This window comes from Telmatherina bonti, assembly GCF_933228915.1.
Source record: "Telmatherina bonti genome assembly, chromosome: 19".
NCBI lineage: Eukaryota > Metazoa > Chordata > Actinopteri > Atheriniformes > Telmatherinidae > Telmatherina > Telmatherina bonti.
Window position 1 is genome coordinate 23,010,622 of NC_136617.1, and position 18,697 is coordinate 23,029,318.

Consider the following 18,697-nt stretch of genomic DNA (forward strand, 5'->3'; position numbering starts at 1 on the left):
TTCCTGACTAACCCAACACATCGTCAGTAAAATGCTCTTTTCCCACTCTTACACCCAGGGATTACTAATAGATAATTATCGAGTGGGTGGCACAGTCACATCCAGAAATAAAACAGCCTATTTAATGACAGCTGGCTAATACACCTCAATGAGCTCCGTGTCAGGGATCACCAGTTCAGAGACTTCACCACCGGGGTGCATCTGTGTCTCCTGACATGTGTAATCGCTTCTGATTGATCAATTAGAAGACTTAGACCCACTCTTAAGGTTTTGAACCCAGCCTATCATTGCAGGGGGGTTAGTCATGTTAACAAGTATTAGTGTGTTTCCTTGCTTTTTTTCTCATGCTGCCTCCCCCCTCACGTCTTCCAGTGTCCCACGAGAGACGATGAGAAGCAAGAAGAAGTCGGACTACAACCTTAATAAGACCAATGCACCGATACTTACCAACACAACCCTCAACGTCATCCGCCTCGTTGGTAGGTCTTCCACACACACTCACATACTCTCTGACTAACCGCTCCTCCAGAGTTGGCTGCAGTGTGTGCCCCGCCTCCCTTCTGGCCTGCTGAGATTTCAATTTATTCATCAATTAACTAAATCATTACGACTGGCAGACTGTGTCTGTGTGACTGAGCCACAGTAATAATAGTTAGCCTTCGCCCTGAGCTCTGACCTTCCATTTCCAATGAGGTGCTTAGTTGTCTTTGTGACGTGGCTTTTTTTTTTTTTTTTTTTTTTAGGTCACTCAGACCCCTCATTGACAAAAAGTACACTTAGGTGATGTGGTCTTTATGATATTACTTTCATGGGCAAACCAGATTCACATTAGATGCTTGTCTTGTCTTGTCTTCCTTTTTTCCCATCGTCCTGTACACAGAGAGCAACAAAAATGAAACAAAACCGTTTTGTGTGATCTTTTTGTCTTGTTTCACACACAGTAAACTTGAAGCAAAAAGCGCACCAATGTGTGGTTCCATCTTTCACTCCTAATTTACTCCCTGTAGGATTGTGATGGAGTTCGATCGAGTTCTTGGTAAAAATTTCGGAGAAAGGGTGTAAAAAAAAAAAAAGAGTGTGAAGAAAAACAAAGTGCTGTTTCAGTGGCACAGCCTGCAAGATTGAGTTTTTTTTCCTCTTCCTTTCGTCGGTTCTGAGTCAATGGTAACCTTGTTACGCCCCTGTATCTCTGTATATGTAGGTTTTATTACCTCCCTGCTAAATGAAATCCCTGTTATTTGTATGCAAATGCAACATGCTCCTGCCTAAGTTCACCCAGAAAGAATGTGGGGCAACCATGATTAACTTAATGCACTTTAACTCTTTCATGTGTCTGAAAAGGTGAACTTTAGAGCAGAGTTATTTCCTTCTTTGAAAACTGATGCCAGCTTTGAAACAAAAGGTGAAAAAACTAGTAGCTGTAATCAAACACAGCAGCTTGGGAAATGAGGTGTGTGTAATGCTGTTTTTTTCTCCTCGTACAGGAAAGTACATGCAGATGATGAATATTCTGAAGCCGATTGCCTTCGACGTCATCCACTGTGTATCGCAGCTCTTCGACTACTACCTTTACGCCGTTTACACCTTCTTTGGACGCAATGACATGGTAAGATATTTTAAAACAGGCAAGGTGTGTTTGAGGATAATTTTTTTTTTTATAGCAGTAGAAGAATTTAACTCAGTCAAAAAGGAATAAAGTGTAAGAAATGGATCTTTCGATGACATAATGATCCAAAACTTTTAATCTTGGATCATGATGTTTTATCTGGGAGAAACTGCCCTCACTGTTTGTCTCAGCCCTGGCCTGAGACAAACAGTGGAACAAACTTTTCAGCATTTTGCTCCTCTTGCAGGCAGCAGAGAACTGAACTGACTGAAACACAGAGTGGACTTTCTATCGGAGCGAATGAAACAGTGATGATAAAGGCAGTCATTAGCGAAGCCCCCCTACTGCTTCAGTCTTCATTTTTTTAAACAACAAACACAAAAAAAACCCCCATATTTTAGTGCATATTTGTTATTTATGCCTGATAAATTCAGCTGCCATCGTTATTAGTGACACCTGCTTTGACATTTAACACTGAATCTGACGTTGAACACCGTAATGTTGGCAAGTGGGAAAGGGAGTTTGAGGTGCCCATGTGGTAAAGTCACTGATAAGCTACGAGGTCAATCTTTAGTGGTCAAGTGATTTGAGGGACAAATAATGCAACCTGACATGCCATTCAGGTCTTCTTTCTATCTGATAAGTGTAACAAAATGCTACTTAAAAGCTGAAAGGAGCAGAAGGAGAGAACTAGCTGGCTAGTGTTTTGATGAGCATCATATGTAGCCAGCGTTCGTGCTTTCCAAAGTGCTGCTGAAGAAAGACAGTCAGGTTTTTGGTCATTTACAGGTTTTGTTCACTGTGAAGTTGCTGTTTATGGGCTTGCTGTGGAAAACTTTTGGTGTTGCATTTGTTTTCTTTTGCTTCCCAGAGGTAGTTGATAACTTCTAACTTCTGTATATTACCTCTGCTGCACTAAGAAAATTGCATTTATTATCTCTGGAGATGGAAATCTGTATGTTTATTAGATGATATAAGGTGAGACATAGAATAACAGCTGCTTCCATATTTTCTCATTGCTGTCTGTCACTGTAAAACAAAAAAAAAAAAAAAAACTGCAAGCCCCACCACCTCCCTCCCTGAACACAATAATATTAAGGCTATCGTGCCATTAATACTGTTCATCACAAAGAGTTAAAAAAAAAAACAGCTTTTGTGTCATTATTGCCTCCAGGGAGGAGGTAATGATGGCGGGGAAATGATTCTGTCCCATGGAGATGGAAAATATAGAGGAAGAATGCTCCTTGGGGGCCTCTTTAATTCAGATTATTGGCATGTTTATGTGTGTGAATGTGTGTGAACGGAAGATGGGGAAAGGTTGAGAAATGTTAACTTGTCAGAAGCTGTTTTTTTTTTTTACTGGTCTCTGACCACATGGACGTACCATTCCTGTATCATCCCTCGCTGCTTTATCTGAGATCATTAATCTCACACATACGCTGTTCATAATTCTGTCTGGAGTTTTTTTTTTATTTGTTTCGCCACATCTTTAACTTCTTTCTGCACCTTTCACACGTCTTGACTTTCAGAACGCTGATCTTTTTCTTTCCTGTCTCCTGTGCCACCCTCCATCTCTATATTCTCTGGTCATCCTTCTCTAGCTCTCACTTTTTAACCGCTGCGCGTAAATCCTCAAAAAGTCTCATTTCATAAACCCAGCCATTTCATTAATGGGTCTCACTCAAAGAGACACAGAAAGTAAAATGCTAATGTCCCCATGAATGTTTAAAAAGCTTCAGGAAATTCCCCCCGCTCACATGCCGTTGTTTTGACCCGGACTCTGCTCTCTGAATGCCGCTGGAATCGAGATGGAGCTGCTTGACTTCTCCACTACAAGGAGTAATAGCTGAGCATTAATATGTAAAAGAGAAAATACAGCAATTATCTGTCTATGGGGCTGCACTGCTGCCGGTGTTGCACGCATGCTTAAGATGCATTGCGCACCTTTCTCGCAGATTCTCCAGCGTCAGTAATAACTTGACTTCCAGCTACGGAGGCAGAGAAAAAGCAGGTTTACAAACTTTTTTTCTTTTTTGGAGGGAAAAGTGACTATGACAAAACTCTGGAAAGTTACACCCCAGAAGAATAACTTGGATATTTCACTCACATGTCTTCTCTGACAGACAGTAGAAGGATATGAAGCAGAAAGGAGAGTTGTAAAGGCGAAAGGCTGCTTACCAAAACAGGAAAACTGCAGAAGAAGAGGGAGCACATCAGAAAAGTGCCTGACAGCCGGATAGATGGATGGCTTCTCTGAAAAAAAACGAGCAAAAATCCAAGATGTTATTTGTCCCTGACAGCTCGTAACTCTCATCCAAAGTGCCTCGCGCTGGATGTTATCTAACGCGCACGTGTCTGTGCAGCGTTCATAATGACAGTCTGCGACCTGGAATAAAACTCAGGATCCTAATTCTATCTTTTCTTTTTTCTTTATTCAAAACATAAACAGGAGAAGTTGTGATATTTGGAATCTAATTTGGGTAAACAAAAAGTTTTAAAAAGTTGTTACTTCTATCACTCTTTCTATTGTGTTATATTTGATTAAAACCCACCAACAGTACGACAGGACGACGCACTGTCTACCTCACCTCACCAAATCTCGCATAAATCTGGTCTTATATGATAATTCCACCACTGTGTGTCATTATTTCTTTTTCTCTGTTCTGTTGAACCGTCTCCACAGTGTTACGTCTAAAGTTTGAGCTTTTGCCTCTTGTTTTTTGTTTGTTTGTTTGTTTTTTCCTTTCTGCTGCCCATTCTCCATCCATAGCCTGTCCCAAGCCCATCTTTGCCCACCCACGGTGGCCGAGAGGCGGTCACTGCTCGAGTGGTGGGCCCACCCTGCTTGGTAAGAGTTCACCCTGAAGTGCTTTGACTAATATAAGGCTGGGCTTTCTTTCATGTCCAGAACACTAGTCAATGTGTGTGTGTGTGTGTGTGTGGTCATTTTGAATGCTCCTCAGATGTGCGTGATTACATCAAGCACATGTGAAATGGATTTTAGATGCATTTAGACGTTGAGGCTGCTGTGCTGGTGCCCTCTTCATCCCAGTCCTCTTGCTGGGCTGTCATCTCTGTGATTGTTTGATTTTTCATGCCTGTTGTTCCCAGTTCCTCCTCCCTCTTTAGTGTAAGAGCCTTCAGAAAGCAACGACTCTCTTGTCCCAAACTACGTGAGAAGAAAGCAGATCTTTGCAGTGTATGTGTGTATGTGTGTGCGTGTGTGTGTGGGAGGGCATTAAATGCGGTGCATAGACACTCACTGTGTGTATATGTGTGCATGTATTCCACAGTATGAGTCATCAGGTCTGGGCCTTATCAGCAGCAGACTGAGAACGACACTGAACCGGATCCAGGAGAGCCTCATTGACGTGGTAAGGCTGCGACTGTCTCTTCCGCTACTTTCTGCCTCATCTCCTTTCTGCTCATTGTCTTTATCCCTCTTTTTTTTCTTTCCCACCGGTCCTTGTTCCCTCATCACCTGCCTGACACAAACATGCTCTCGCCATTTATATCCCCCCCCCCCCCCCCCCCCCCACTCGGGAGGCTCTTTTCTCTTCATGTTTCTCCGTGAAGTTCTGGTCTGTCCACTTTATTCACCTGACACATTCTGTAAGTACGATCCTATTGTTGAAACGAGCCTGCAGCTGGTGTCGCCACAAAATGCATTATGGGTCATCATTACCTGGCCGGTGGTCACCTCCTCCCGCACATGCACTCAAGCAACACGTGCATCTGCTTCGCTTTATGTGGGCATAGCAGGGTAGAAGCTTGTGTTGTTCCATAATGGCTCTCCATCATCCCTCCCTTCTTCGTCGTGACAATTAGAGCGCCACAGTCCAACTTTTTCATCTGGAGGTCTGTCTCTCTGGTATTTTGATAATGCCATTGTCCTCGCTCACGTCTGCCTTTAATTCTTCTCTGTGTCTAACAGCATTTTCGTTGTCTTAACGTATAAACATAAACGGACATTAATCTGGCCTCAGCCTGCAACGGGGAATATGAAGGCTGTAGTTATTTTTGGGTTTGTTTTTATTGGTTTTTAGTAGGAGAAAAATGAAGCATAAGCACATCCCTTGAGTCCAATTATGTTCACGGCATCGCCGAAGCCTCGTTGAAGTCATTGTGCTGTCATTACCAAGAATTAGCAGCTTTTAATACATGTATTTGTAAATATTATCAGTTGTATGCACACAGCAGCTATGTTTACCTTTAATAGGAGATGTTTGCAGACAGAAAAGTAGTTTTATCTTTTACTTAAGACAATTATAAATCCCAGAGCTACTTAGGAAGAAAGTTAATATTGCTAATGCATTGTGGGATTATTTGTGCTGAATGATACACAATAATTTACCAGCTCTGAAAAATACAGATTTTTTTTTTTTCTTATCTGTGCGAAAACCCTGAAAGATCTAGATTTTATCTTTCTTCATCTCAGCAAACCAGGGGTCTGTCTGTCAACAATAATAACATGATATATTATCACTAGTTTCTAGGACTTAAAATAGCATTCTGCAGTTGTCGGCTTGTTGATCTTAGCAGCAGACATGGCAGACCGACTGTTGCCATCCCAGCAGCATTTTAGTATTTACCGCAAATGCCTCAACTGTAGATTGTTTTTATTTTTTTCCAGTCAGTGGTTTTGTACTTAGTTACAATAATTTAGTCAACTGTGACGCTCTGCAAAACAATATGAGAACGAGAAAGATTTCGTTTTGAGGTCCTTTTATATTTCTGGACTCACAGCTTTCAGACATACTCTAAAGGTTTGTCAGAACAATTAAGCAAGTGTGTGTGTTGCTCAACATTAGGCGGTATTATGAATCTTCTATGTTGCAAATGAGTCAAGCAGAACAGAAGCTTTATTTTCTGTATCTCTTATTAAAAGATGGCCGTTACATACCAAGTGGTCAACTGGGTGTCGGGCGCTGCGGTATTCAGAACGTGGCCATGGCCAGCAGGAAGGCATGATTTAGGAGGGTGGCTGTCTTGAAACAAAGGAAAGGATGCTATATGTTTAATCTACATGGATTTCCACTTACCCTTGTTAAATAATGTCCCTGCTATTGCGTCCTTCTGCACTCAGACTCATGTCCTGCTGCATGCTCATAGATGCATCCTGGCATCCATTAGACGTGGTCATGTTTCCAAATTGCCACCCGTTTTTCTGTTGGTCTAAAAATACTAGATAGTTAGCAATATATTCATTTCACTTGGATATATTTTTGTATAAGTGTAAAAATGTTTCCTTTTTAGCATAATTGTTTGGTTAACAGAAAAGATTTGTGCTGTACTAGTTCACTGTTAACACCAGAGACAGAGCTGGAAGACCTGCTGCAGTTTGGCAGCGATTAAAACACGTTTGTTCATTTTAAACAAAGAGCTGACTATCACATGACTAGACTGCATTTATTACTGAACTTATAGTACGCGTAATGCACACTAACAGGACGCATAATGTTAAGCTATTCTGGCACCCATCAACGCAAGTCTCATTTCAATTCCATCGTACATCACAGGAGGTGTTCATTTCATCTGCATGTATATAAAGTCGGCACTTTTCCACAGTAGGGAGTACACAGCATGCACAGGACCTTTCCAGAGTAAAACATTTATTTGACATAGCAGCATAATAATAGCTTGGCAGATTGATTACCTGCGATGTCCACAGCCAAGCAGTAAGAAAGAGGCGCTAACCAAAACATAAAAGTAAACCCTGAAGGCAGGGTGAAGAAAATGGAGTCAAGACAGAAAATTACACCAAACAGGAAGCTTAGAATAGCTTCATTTAGCAGCACGTTTTTTTAGCCTAATGGCTTCCAGTGGAGGCCATTTCCAGGTAATTTTTGAGCTAAATTATGAGCCATTTTCAGATGTCTTAAAAGGGTGCAGCTGACTTTGTAGTGCTCAGCAGCCGCCTTTAAACAATATGTGCAGTCTGTGCAACTGATGAAATTGAGTGTGACGGATAGACAAACTAGATGTGGACAAGACGCATTTGTGCGAGAGCCTTTACGAAGACGATACGGTGCGAAGTTTAAACCGCGTGGCTGCATTACGTGTGTTTCAGATGAACATCATCATCAGTTTGGGCCTGATTAGGAGCTGTTTTGAAGCAGGGGTGAGAGTCAGGCTTTGTAACTACACCTGTCCTGTCTCTAATGTGTTGGCTAAAGTAGTTTGCCCGTCATTTTAGACACACGGAACTCTTTCAGTTCATCACAATGAAGGATTTGATGTTGGAAAACTGTCCCTGTTTGCTGCAGTTAGTCTGCATCGTTTTTCTCTGTTTCTTCTCTGCTTTTGCTCTCCTTTCACAACGTGACACACTTGCATACCCCTCGCATACTCACAACTCAATGTTAAGGTGTGTTGACATTTATGTAATTTTTAAAAATCTTGTTTTAAATTTTCTTTTCTTGTGTGTGTGTGTGTGTGTGGGTAGGTAATTTCACTCATCTGTGGAAATGTGTGTTCCTGCAGAGTACAGACACTCCTCTGCATGCACACAAATACACTCGCTCACACACTCCAGAGATTGTGACAGGGTAGACCTCATTTGTAAACATATTATAAAGTTAATTGCACACCGCATGCCAATTCAGCTGCTGAATCCTTGCGGTTTTGTTCCCCTGGTTCGCCGTCACAACTGTTTGATTCCAAAGCCGACGTGTTGGTAATGACTCAGAGTCCCTAATGATCAGCAGCGAGTTTTCTCCTCATCTGGTCTCAGGTACAGAAGGGCTGCAGTGTGAACCCGACGATCCGAAGGGAATAAGTGAAAAATCATCCCCTGATTTATGTGCTGGCCTTGCCTCTGTATTCTTGATTTCCTTTCTGAAACCTTATCAGTCATCTGTATTGGACATTTTAATTTCTAGTTCACTGTCTGCAAACTTTAGATTATTTCATGCAGATTTTTTGTGCAGTTGTGTTATCTGATCATAAAGTTCAGTTTTAAATCAGAATGATTCATAATGTAAAAAAAAAAGAAAAAAAAAGAGATCTGATTAGAGTCTTTGCCTGTAAAATGTTCAGACTCCTCCTGTGTGGCAGCTTCTCAGATCACGTCGTAGCGAGGATAATGCCTTGAACCACCTCTGTGGCCGTGTTTAAGCTGCCAGAAAGTTAAACGGTGACAGCCGCTGAGAGCTGTTGCTGCAGGTAATGTGAAGAAAGCTAACGAAATATTGCATTTGCTCTGAGGTTATATTGGAAGCCCCCTTAGTTCATGAAGCTTTTACTTCTCTCAGCACTGAAATCAGCTGCATTAAGGGAATTTTTGTTTTTTCTGTCATTTAGTTCATTTTTCTTATTTGTTTGGCAAATTTCTCTAATCTCTCATTTCTTGTTCCATCGGATCTGTATGCTTTGTCAACTCCTCAGCAACTACAAGTGATTTCATGCACCCAAACTCTTATCATCAGAAACCTACTTGTGTTGTCCTACAGTTTCCTGGTGCTTGTGACTGAAAACACAGGCTCGTGTTTCTGTGTGTGTGTGTGTGTGTGTGTGTGTGTGTGTGTGTGTGTGTGTGTGTGTGTGTGTGTGTGTGTGTGTGTGTGTGTGTGTGTGTGTGTGTGTGTGTGTGTGTGTGTGTGTGTGTGTGTGTGTGTGTGTGTGTGTGTGTGTTCATTTCACGGTTTTTCCATCAGCCCTGGCATGTAGATAAGATCAAATGGCCAGAAATTTTGCTCAATTCTATTTCTACAGATTTCTGAAGTCAACCAGCAGCTGTGTGACGAGTTGATTAGGTGTGTGTTTGTGTGTTTTATGCGTCTGCACATGGAGACTTAGCTTCTGTGTGGAGATGGGCTCAGGCTTTTCCCAGCTTGGCTCTGACACAGCTGGGAGAAGTCAGATGATTTCTGTGCTGGCACCAGTATTCTGGCAGCAGGGATGGCTGCAGAAATTTGCTCTGAAAGACACACAGAAAAGTGAAAAAAAACACACACACACACACACACACACACACACACACACACACCAGTAGATTTTTAAACTCCAGCAGACAAATTACCACATCAGTAACTGCAAATGCAAATATTTTCCGTTTACGTCAGGGTGTCATTGTCTGACCCTAAACATGTGTTTTGGTTGTTCCAATATACTGGCTGATAGAAATAACACACACTTGTGTTTTACTTCTCATAAAGAGACACTCGCTGCACACTGAACTAAGCCATATCTGGGTCTCAATGCGTATGTGCACTTTCTTGAAAATGGACTTTTCCTTTCAGAACCTGCAGTGAGGACGAGGGCAGCGGATCCACTTGGTCTCTGGTGAAATCTTTGATTCAACTGTGATTGCGTTGCCACTGTTCATTCAGACTCTGTGTTTACACTTGCGACACTGAGGTCAGAAATACTGTGCGGGACCATGGAGAAATGATGCAGTTTTGTGTCCGTAAATAGAACCCAATTCCAAAGAAGCTGGAACTCTGAGTAAAATTCAGAGAAAAACAGAATTCAATTATTTTCTAATCTCAAACGTTCAGAAATATGAGTTCATCTTAAATGTGATGATAGTGACACATTTAAACAAAGTTGGGAAAGGGCCATGTTTACCTCTGTGTAGCATCCACTTTGCTGTTCACAGCCAACCAGAAACATCTGAGACCAGCTGCTGGATGGCTGGCGGGGGAATGGTGTCCTTTTGGACTCTAGCTTCTCAACAATCCTGCATCTTCTTTCTTGGATTGTGCATCTCATATGCCCAAAATATTTCTAGTTGGGGAAAGATCCGGACCCCAGGTATCCCAGCGCGGCAACCAGACTCTTTCATTATGATGGTAATGCCTTCATACTAAATTATCTTTAGCATTACTTTGCCTTTTCTGAAAAAAAAACAACCAAAACATGAATAACAGAACCTTTAGGGTTTAAACCTTTCTAAACCTTTCAGCATGGATGGTGTCTTTCACAGGTTTACAAGATGTGACTTTTGAACCGACTGCTGACAACAAACCTTCTCTTTATCCAGAGGAGTCAGTGTCATGATAAAGAAATAGATTAAAAAAATTGCCCCAGTCTTTGTGAATTACCTCTGGCTCAGTGAAGAATGTGGTATTTGTAAATGTGGATTATGTTCACGTGGTTTCTTTTCTGCATAATCAGACATTCAGCCTGAATTTGTGGATTTCACCAGCAAACTGCTCAGCTGTGCAACAGAACATTACACACTGACTTTTGGCTGTGTGCCGTGCACACAAAGATGCAGTTATACCTTGAGAAAACCCTCTGAATTTATAGACTGTGTGGGTTTCAGATTGAACAAGCTGTTCTTATTCTTTACTGATGGGATTATTGAATAAATAGAATTAAACTTTAATTAGAATGGAAATCAACACATTTGGTTTTTATTTACCCTCTACAGTGAACGTTTTTTGGCATTGGGACTGTAAATATTCAGAAAAAAGTCCCTTTATTCTACACATGCACAAAATGAAAGTGTGTATGTTGATTTATTGAACACTTTGTTGATGCTGACATGCAGATTTTGGGAGCTGGAATCTGAAAGTCTTATTGACCCTTTGTGGCTCATTCGCCTCTGGAGAGCACATTGTTGCCTTTTTTCCCTTTTTGCAGCCCGCTGTCTCAGTCTGAGCTGTGCCCTGGTCCAGAAGGGATTACCTCCTGACATCCTGACAGGGATTATAGGCTATAATTAATGGCCATGGTGTGCTTGTGTATACTGTACTCCACCAAGTTTCACAAGAATGTAAATTTTTTTTTTTTTTTTTAGGGTTTCAGCGCAACATGCACACACACTTCACTGCAGGTCAAACTCCTCGCCTGTGATAAGAAGACATTTTATCCCCATGGATAAAGTAACTGACTCATGTCTGCAACCTCCTGTCAACTTTTCCCAATGACTCCTCGTACCTCCCACTGTGATAAACAGCAAAGAGCAAAATCCTGCACTTGAAGACTTTTAATATGTATTCTGCATTCTCTTTATTCCCCAACTCGTGCGTATGCAGAATTTTTATTTAGTTTTCTAAACTCACACACCTCAAGGAAAGCTTTTTCTTCTTTTATCTTGGTTGTTTCATCATCACAGAGCAGGTGAGCAGAGCAGTCACTGTGGGGAAAAGAAAGTTGCCTGAGATAGACTTGCAGAGGCTGGCTGATGTCGCACAAAATAAATGAAGGTCCTAATTCCATTTGACATTCATCTAAGGAAAACCAAATTTCTAGTATTAGAGTGACAAAGAGTAGCAATAGGATCCTCCAGACAGTAATTACCTCAAAGCCAGTCCATTTCACTTGGATATAAATTTCTTTGGAATGGATTTGAGAGGAGACCGCAGTCAGTCATGACAGATTGAGACACTTTGACTAAAAGATCACTTTTAAGCTCCTAGTTTGATGTATCCTTCAAGACAAGTGTGATTGCGGAGTTTGTAGCAGTTTACTGAATCTGTTTAATTAAGATCTATGTTTAAATTTTCATGTTATCTTCAAGTTTTTAAGCCTTTTCAAACAACACAAAAGTCCTTGGTGATCCTTCTCCTCCCAACAGGAAAGAAGTTTGAATTCATTTTTATCACTATAATTTCTCTTTGCTCTCCTTCATCCTGGTTTTAACCCTTTCATGCATATTGGTCACTATGGTGGACATCTATTTACAAGCTTTTTCCTTGCATATTCATGAATGACGGTGGTATATTTGTAAATGAACCAACTTCAGTGGATGTTAGTGAGTCATCCAATACATTACCACTTACTGGAAAAAAAAAAGAAAAAAAAATTAACTGAACATAAATGCATAATTGTGATTATGCAAGTTTTCATTTGTGAAAAATAGGAAACAAAAATGACACAGCTATATTTACATACTATCATTCATTCATTATCCTCATCGCTTAATCCAATGAGGGGTCATGGGGAAGCTGGAGTCTATCCCAGCAGTCTTTGGGCAAAAGGCAGGGTACACCCTGGACAGCTCGCCAGTCCATCGCAGGGCCTCAAATAACTTCAAAGTATCACTAATTAACAAAAAATATTATTGCATAAGTATGTCGAATTAAAATACTATATTAATTTTTTTTTATTGTTTGTTTTGTCTTGTCCAGCATTTAAGCAAGCAGAATGATTTTCTAGATGCTGTGTTCTGCTGAGCAAATTTACTTTGATATTCTGGATTCTTATTTTATTTTTCTAATATTTTTCTTTTTTTTTTTTTTTTTCCTCGTAATTTGACCTACTTTATGTCACATATAAGCCTATGACGTGATCTTTTGCTGTATTCCCTGAACAAAAGGGCCAAATAAATAACCGTTTCCTGCCTCTTAGTTATGAGCTTCTGGTAAGATTCTGTGTTTGTCGCATTAGGAAAGCTAATGTCCGACGGGTTTAAATGCATTTCCATACAAAAACGTTCGCTCCAAGCTGACAGATAATGCCTGCAGTTCCCACCACAAATCTGAATGAGATCAAATCACCCAGTGTCTTGGCTCAGCACTTGAGGGAAAACAGACCTTGTTGAGATCAGTAAAACAAACTCATCACCTGCTGTGAGGGTGGCAGCAGACACTGTTTGTCGCCATGCTGCCCACTTGCTATGAGGTTGTTTGAGAAACTGCCACAGCTGAGCTTTTGGCTGGTTGTGCACTCCTCCAAAAGATATTACATGAAGTTGAAAGTGCAGAAGAGATAGATTGAAACTGGATTTTTCTCTGTGGGGGTCTAGTCATTTTTCTGAGAAGATCGATAGGAAGCTTCTGTGCCACTTCTCCTTGAGGCATTTTGGAAAGGGAATTGTATGTCCCGCGTGAATACCATGAAAAGCGGTACAGTCTCATTAGACGTGAGCTTCTGCATGCATGAATAATGTAGTGCAACACTGATACACACACACACACACAGGCATTTGCTTTTAACTGTGTCCTCATTAAGATGCATTCTTCAGCTGGGTAAATATTTCAATCCCTGTTCTGTTTGAGGGAGAACATGGGGACTGATAGTCATCAGGCCACAATTGAACCCCCCGTTTTTCAATCTGAATCAGAGGCTTGCTCTTATCCATTTTAAAATCCCTCCCTGGATATTCATTTTTATGAGATGTACTTTCATTGGTAATAACGGAGCTTTATTTCCATTCGTTACAACTAGACAGAGAAAATCACCATCTTTGGTATTTGATGTTGTGCTACAGTGATGCTGGTTCACATTGGGCAGCCATGTTTGGCATAGAATAGTAAGTTCCTTGTGTGCACTGAAGTGGACATTTAGAGACACTGTCATCTTTTTAGTCCTGGATTTAAACAAAGCTCTAGGACTTAAATAAATTCCTAGAGCAGGTGATGCTGCTCTCCAAAATGACTAAATAACTGATGGATGTGCTTCATATAACTGGAGTTCAAATGCAAATTCAGCTTTATTTGTGTAGCAACCACTTCACAACAATGTTGCCACAGGAAACTTTACATACACATCATTTTAAGCCAGTTCAAACATAGCCTATAATAGAAACCAACTGATTGCATCAAATCATGACTTCAATCCAGTCCCCCTATCCTGAGCATGCATGAGGCGACAGTGGGAAGGAAAAAACTCCCTTTTAACAGGAAGTAAACCTCCGGCAGAACGCAGCTCAGGGAGGGCAGCCATCTGTGACTGGTTGGGGTGGAGAGGACAGGAAAGACAGATCAACATGTACAACTGTACTTATTCAGGAAGACCTGTGGAAAAAAGGAGAAATAAGTTAGAGATGGCAATATTATCAGACATTTATACTTTAATATATTAGAGAAATGGAGCAAGGTAAGGTTGTTGTTGTGAAATGTCAATTTAAGCAGTTTCTCTGCCACATAGATATGCTAAATAAAGAAAAGGGGGTTGTCAGATATCGGTACATTAGAACTAAGCCTTTGGAAAGTGTCTCTTCTACATCATACTTATTTGGTTGATCAGTTTTGGGTTTTTTTTTTTAAATGTTTTTAAATGGCAAATTTTTTAAACCATAAAGACCCAACCCATGACAAAATGTTAAGATACGTCAATTTTTTTCAATATCATATATTTATTTATCCCTTAAATAAAATGTAAAACTAAAAGGCACTTTTTTTTTTTTTTTTTTTTTTTTTTTTTTTTTTTTTGGGATATTTACCTTTTATTACCATGTAATATGTCAAAATATTTTATAGTGTCATCTCCTGCTTTCTGGGCAGAAAACAAAAATCTGCAGGATTTTGAGCAACCATAAAGTGATGCCAAATGTCTGACAAACTTTACGTATCATGTATGTCATGCTGGGTTCTTATGGGTTAAAGACCCATTGCCAGTACTTCCAGTTTGAAATGCTCCACCAGTTCTTTTTTAGTTTTTGTAAACATAAAAACTTTACAATTTTATTTGAACTGACTTTAGAAATATAAAAAATTTGCATTTTATTACATTAAAATGTCTAATTTTCAGGATGCTTCCACTGATGTTTTAATTGCTAATAAATCAACAGAATATTAATTAAAAACTATGTTGATGCCCCTTTTTGCCTCTTACAAAACCTTATACTTTCAGTTTCTTAAAAATGAGAATTTACTCTATTTTTGCATGTCTTCATTTTTAGACCAGAAAAAAAGCCTCCCAACTATCTGTCAGGGAAACTAATGTTAGATTTTTTTCATTCAGTCATCATTTTGCATCGAAGGTATTGAAGTGGTTCATTAACTTGAGGACTTCTTCAGTGTGATTGCCAGACAGATGATTAAAACACTAAACACACAGTTGTCTTTTAAGCTCATTGCACATCCTGCCAAGCATTTAGCTGCTCTTAAAAAAAAAAAAGAAAAACTTTTTTGTTTTATAAAAGTGCAACAAGGATTTACCTAAAGTGTGGTGGCATGTACGATTCTGACTGATTTAGTTCAGCAGATGGATCGTCTTCAGCTGGTTCACATGACGCTTCGTACGCTAGCACACGGTGAACGGTTTGTACAGCTGGTAAATAACGACCTTTCTGTTAAGCTGCAAGGCTTGCAAGGTTAAATTAAGTTTTAAATCGATCTCATTTGCATCTCCATTTTCAATAGATCCTTTTTTTTTCTTTTTTTTTTTTTTTTTTTAATGTATTTGATTAGTTATAGTCATTTAGCTTTTCCCTTTGGGCTTTCTGTGACATTCTGTTCTTCATGGTGGACAGTGAAGGTAAAGAAATACAAATTAACCCTGAACGGTTTCAGGTTAATTATACATTAAGAAAAAGACATGACCCTGCTGCTGCAAATGTTCTCAAACACAGACTCTTAGTTCCTAAATAAGATGGATAATTGAGTTTACATTTTTATATTTGTGGCCTTCTACACTAATAATGAATTAGGTCCTTTTGGTAACTTCACCAAATCAGTTTGTAGTTGTAGGAATACTTGATTTTTCCTGCGGATACTTTGCTGTGTTTTTTTTTTTTGTTTTTTTTTAACCACAGCTGCTTTGCTCAGTGGTATCCTGTAGAAATCCATCCTGAGGTTAAACTCAGTCACAAAGTGATGATGATTTGCAGGAGTGAGTTCATGTCTTTAAAGTGAGAAATGAAATCCCACCATCAGCTGCCAAATTGATGTCAGTTTATATAGACAGGAAGCCGCCTCTGGAAGTTTGTTTGAGATTTTACTGAAAGGTTGTGTGATTTGTGAGCAGTGTGTACCCAGCCTTTGGCTCTGACATGGAGACGACTCTGACAAGCGCAGCACAGGCAATTTGAAAGCTTTTAACTGGAGAAAAGTTGTTTCATGCCTGGATGCACATGATGCGGTTTTTTCAAAGAGAAACAAGTCTTTCATTAGAAACTCTGTCCAGTTCACGACCAGTAATGCTGGTTTCATGGTAATTCTGCATCTGTCAAATCTTTCATTTGGTTTTTACTTTTCCTGGAAAAATATTTTGATGATAAGTTTACTTTTGATGTCACAATGAAAGAATGTTAGAAGTTCAGTGTTTATTTTCTACAGTCTCAACAAAGAACCCTTGTTGCAATAAACCATTAAATTATAATATTATTCACGAAACACCACCATGATGCAAAATAATTGATACAGCTTTATGCAACGCACCAAGACATACAAAAGGTTTGCGTGAACCTACAACCCATGTAGAAGTTTGGGGTTTATTCTGCAGTTTTGATGCCGTTTTTCCAGGCAGGTGTTCTATTTGAAAATCCATCACAATTTATGATGAGATCCACATGAAATTCTTCATTCACATGACCTTAAGTCCTTGCTAATGATAAATTGCAAAGCTGTTGACTCTTGATCTGTGACCTGTTATTAATGAAAACAGTTTCACCGTGTGTTTTTTTCATCCCACATTCTTTATAGCTGTTTCATTGCACATCAGAGCCAGGGTTTCTTTGTTTACTGCTTATTCCTCATGTCGTCCTCCTCACAAACTGGGATTATTGTCTGACAAAGTTTTTCCTCCAGGGTTTACAGGTGTGTTAAAATAGTATTGCCTAAAGCACAATTTCATTGTTCTCTATTACGGTGTTGTGAGTAAAGCAAGCTGATATCAGTGCTGACTCGAGCCTTTTGGAAGCCGAGACTCACTCAAGTAGTAAAATGAGGAATACACATGAAAGAACGATTCCCCGAGGAAACCTGAGTCTGACATCCATCCAGGTCTCACATTGAGTAGTTAACGCCTGGTTTAGTTAAAGACGAGTGACTCGCATGAGCTTAAAAGAGAACCTGGTCTTTCTAACCTGCCATTAAGAAAAAGGGCATATGAGACGTATACTTTGACATGGATTTTACTCTTTGGCAGATGTTGCTGATGTTTGCTGGAGAACATATCGTCCATATGTGGACTGGAAATGTGGGGAAAGGGGGGAACAGAGGGGAGTGATGAAGTGTAAGGGAAACTGAAGAGATTGGGAAAGTGGGTGGGAAATTCAAGAGTTTGTTCTTTTCCACTTGGTTTCTTCATCCTTATCTTTCCCCTCCACATTTTCCTTACCTCTACCTTTTCTAGCTTCCTTTATATCCTATACTTGTCATTTTTCTCCTCTCTCTTTTTCTCCTGTTGATCTTTGAGCTCTCTTCCCCGTCACTTCTCTTTATTGTGAAATGAAAGCTTGAATGCAGTGAGTGACAGTTAAAGTGGGAAGCAGTTTGAAGCGAGCTGTTAGGCCCCAGACCCTGACGGCACAGTAACACGTTAAACTCAGAGACTTACCTGAAGGATGCTGATGCTCCACATGAGCATTTTTTTTTTTTTTTTGTGTCTGGCTTGACTTCTCTCTGCACTCTTCCTCTGTTTAAAATAATCTTCCACACAGTAACGTCTCTCTGCTTTTCCATCACATGAACTCACTCCACATCTCCTCTTTCGGCTCCTAAATGCTGACGGAAGGTGTGAATGGGCTTGACTGGGATAGTTGTTTCAGACTTCTATTTTGTTGGCTTTTTGAGAAGCTTTTATTTTTGCTTTGGTTCTTCATAGTACTACCTTTCCTCCTGCTTGTCTCCTTCCCAAAAGACTTTCTTTGCCTCCTTGAGAGACTTAATGTTGTTCAGGGGCGAGTACATCATACTGTCCTTTACAACTGGGGCAAATAAGTGTACGTGGGATTTACTAATGCAGTTTAACTGTACCTTCGATGTAGTCTGCTGCTGTAATCAGTCATTGGTGCTCCAGTTTAAACGTCTTAATTTCAACATTGCATCTAACAGGAGACAGGAACGTTTCCGCAGTCTTTAGTTCATAACGTCCCTTTATCAAAAAAACCTGATACATCTTCACTTCTCAGTGTGGCACACACACGGCATGGTTTCTTGACTGTGTGGGATTATAAAATCTCAAACTTTTTCGTGTTGCAGGCTCTTCTAGTTATTTCCCTAAAATGTTAATAAATTTGTATTTTAAGTTTTCAGAGTTTTGGATTTCTCACTTGAAAATTTTAAAGGCAATCTTTTTATACGACACATTAAAAAAAAAAAAAAACAAGCAATAAAGTTCTTTACAGACAACATGTAATGTATTAAAACAAGATATAGGAGATAATCATATCTGTGCAATTTAATCCATCAAGCAGAATCGGTGGAAAAGATTTTATTTACAAAAAGCAAGACCTGTCACAGACCACTTCTTATG

General features: G+C 39.8%; 1 protein-coding gene across 1 annotated transcript in view; it reads left to right on the forward strand.

Moving 5' to 3' along the window:
* vps50 (VPS50 subunit of EARP/GARPII complex) overlaps positions 1 to 18,697 on the forward strand; it is a 104,223-nt gene that overhangs the window by 59,642 nt on the left and 25,884 nt on the right. Inside the window, exons 20-23 of the mRNA XM_079259140.1 lie at positions 373 to 479; positions 1,485 to 1,606; positions 4,377 to 4,454; positions 4,900 to 4,980. Of these exons, the coding sequence (XP_079115266.1) occupies positions 373 to 479; positions 1,485 to 1,606; positions 4,377 to 4,454; positions 4,900 to 4,980 (388 nt within the window). The remainder of the gene's footprint in view (positions 1 to 372; positions 480 to 1,484; positions 1,607 to 4,376; positions 4,455 to 4,899; positions 4,981 to 18,697) is intronic.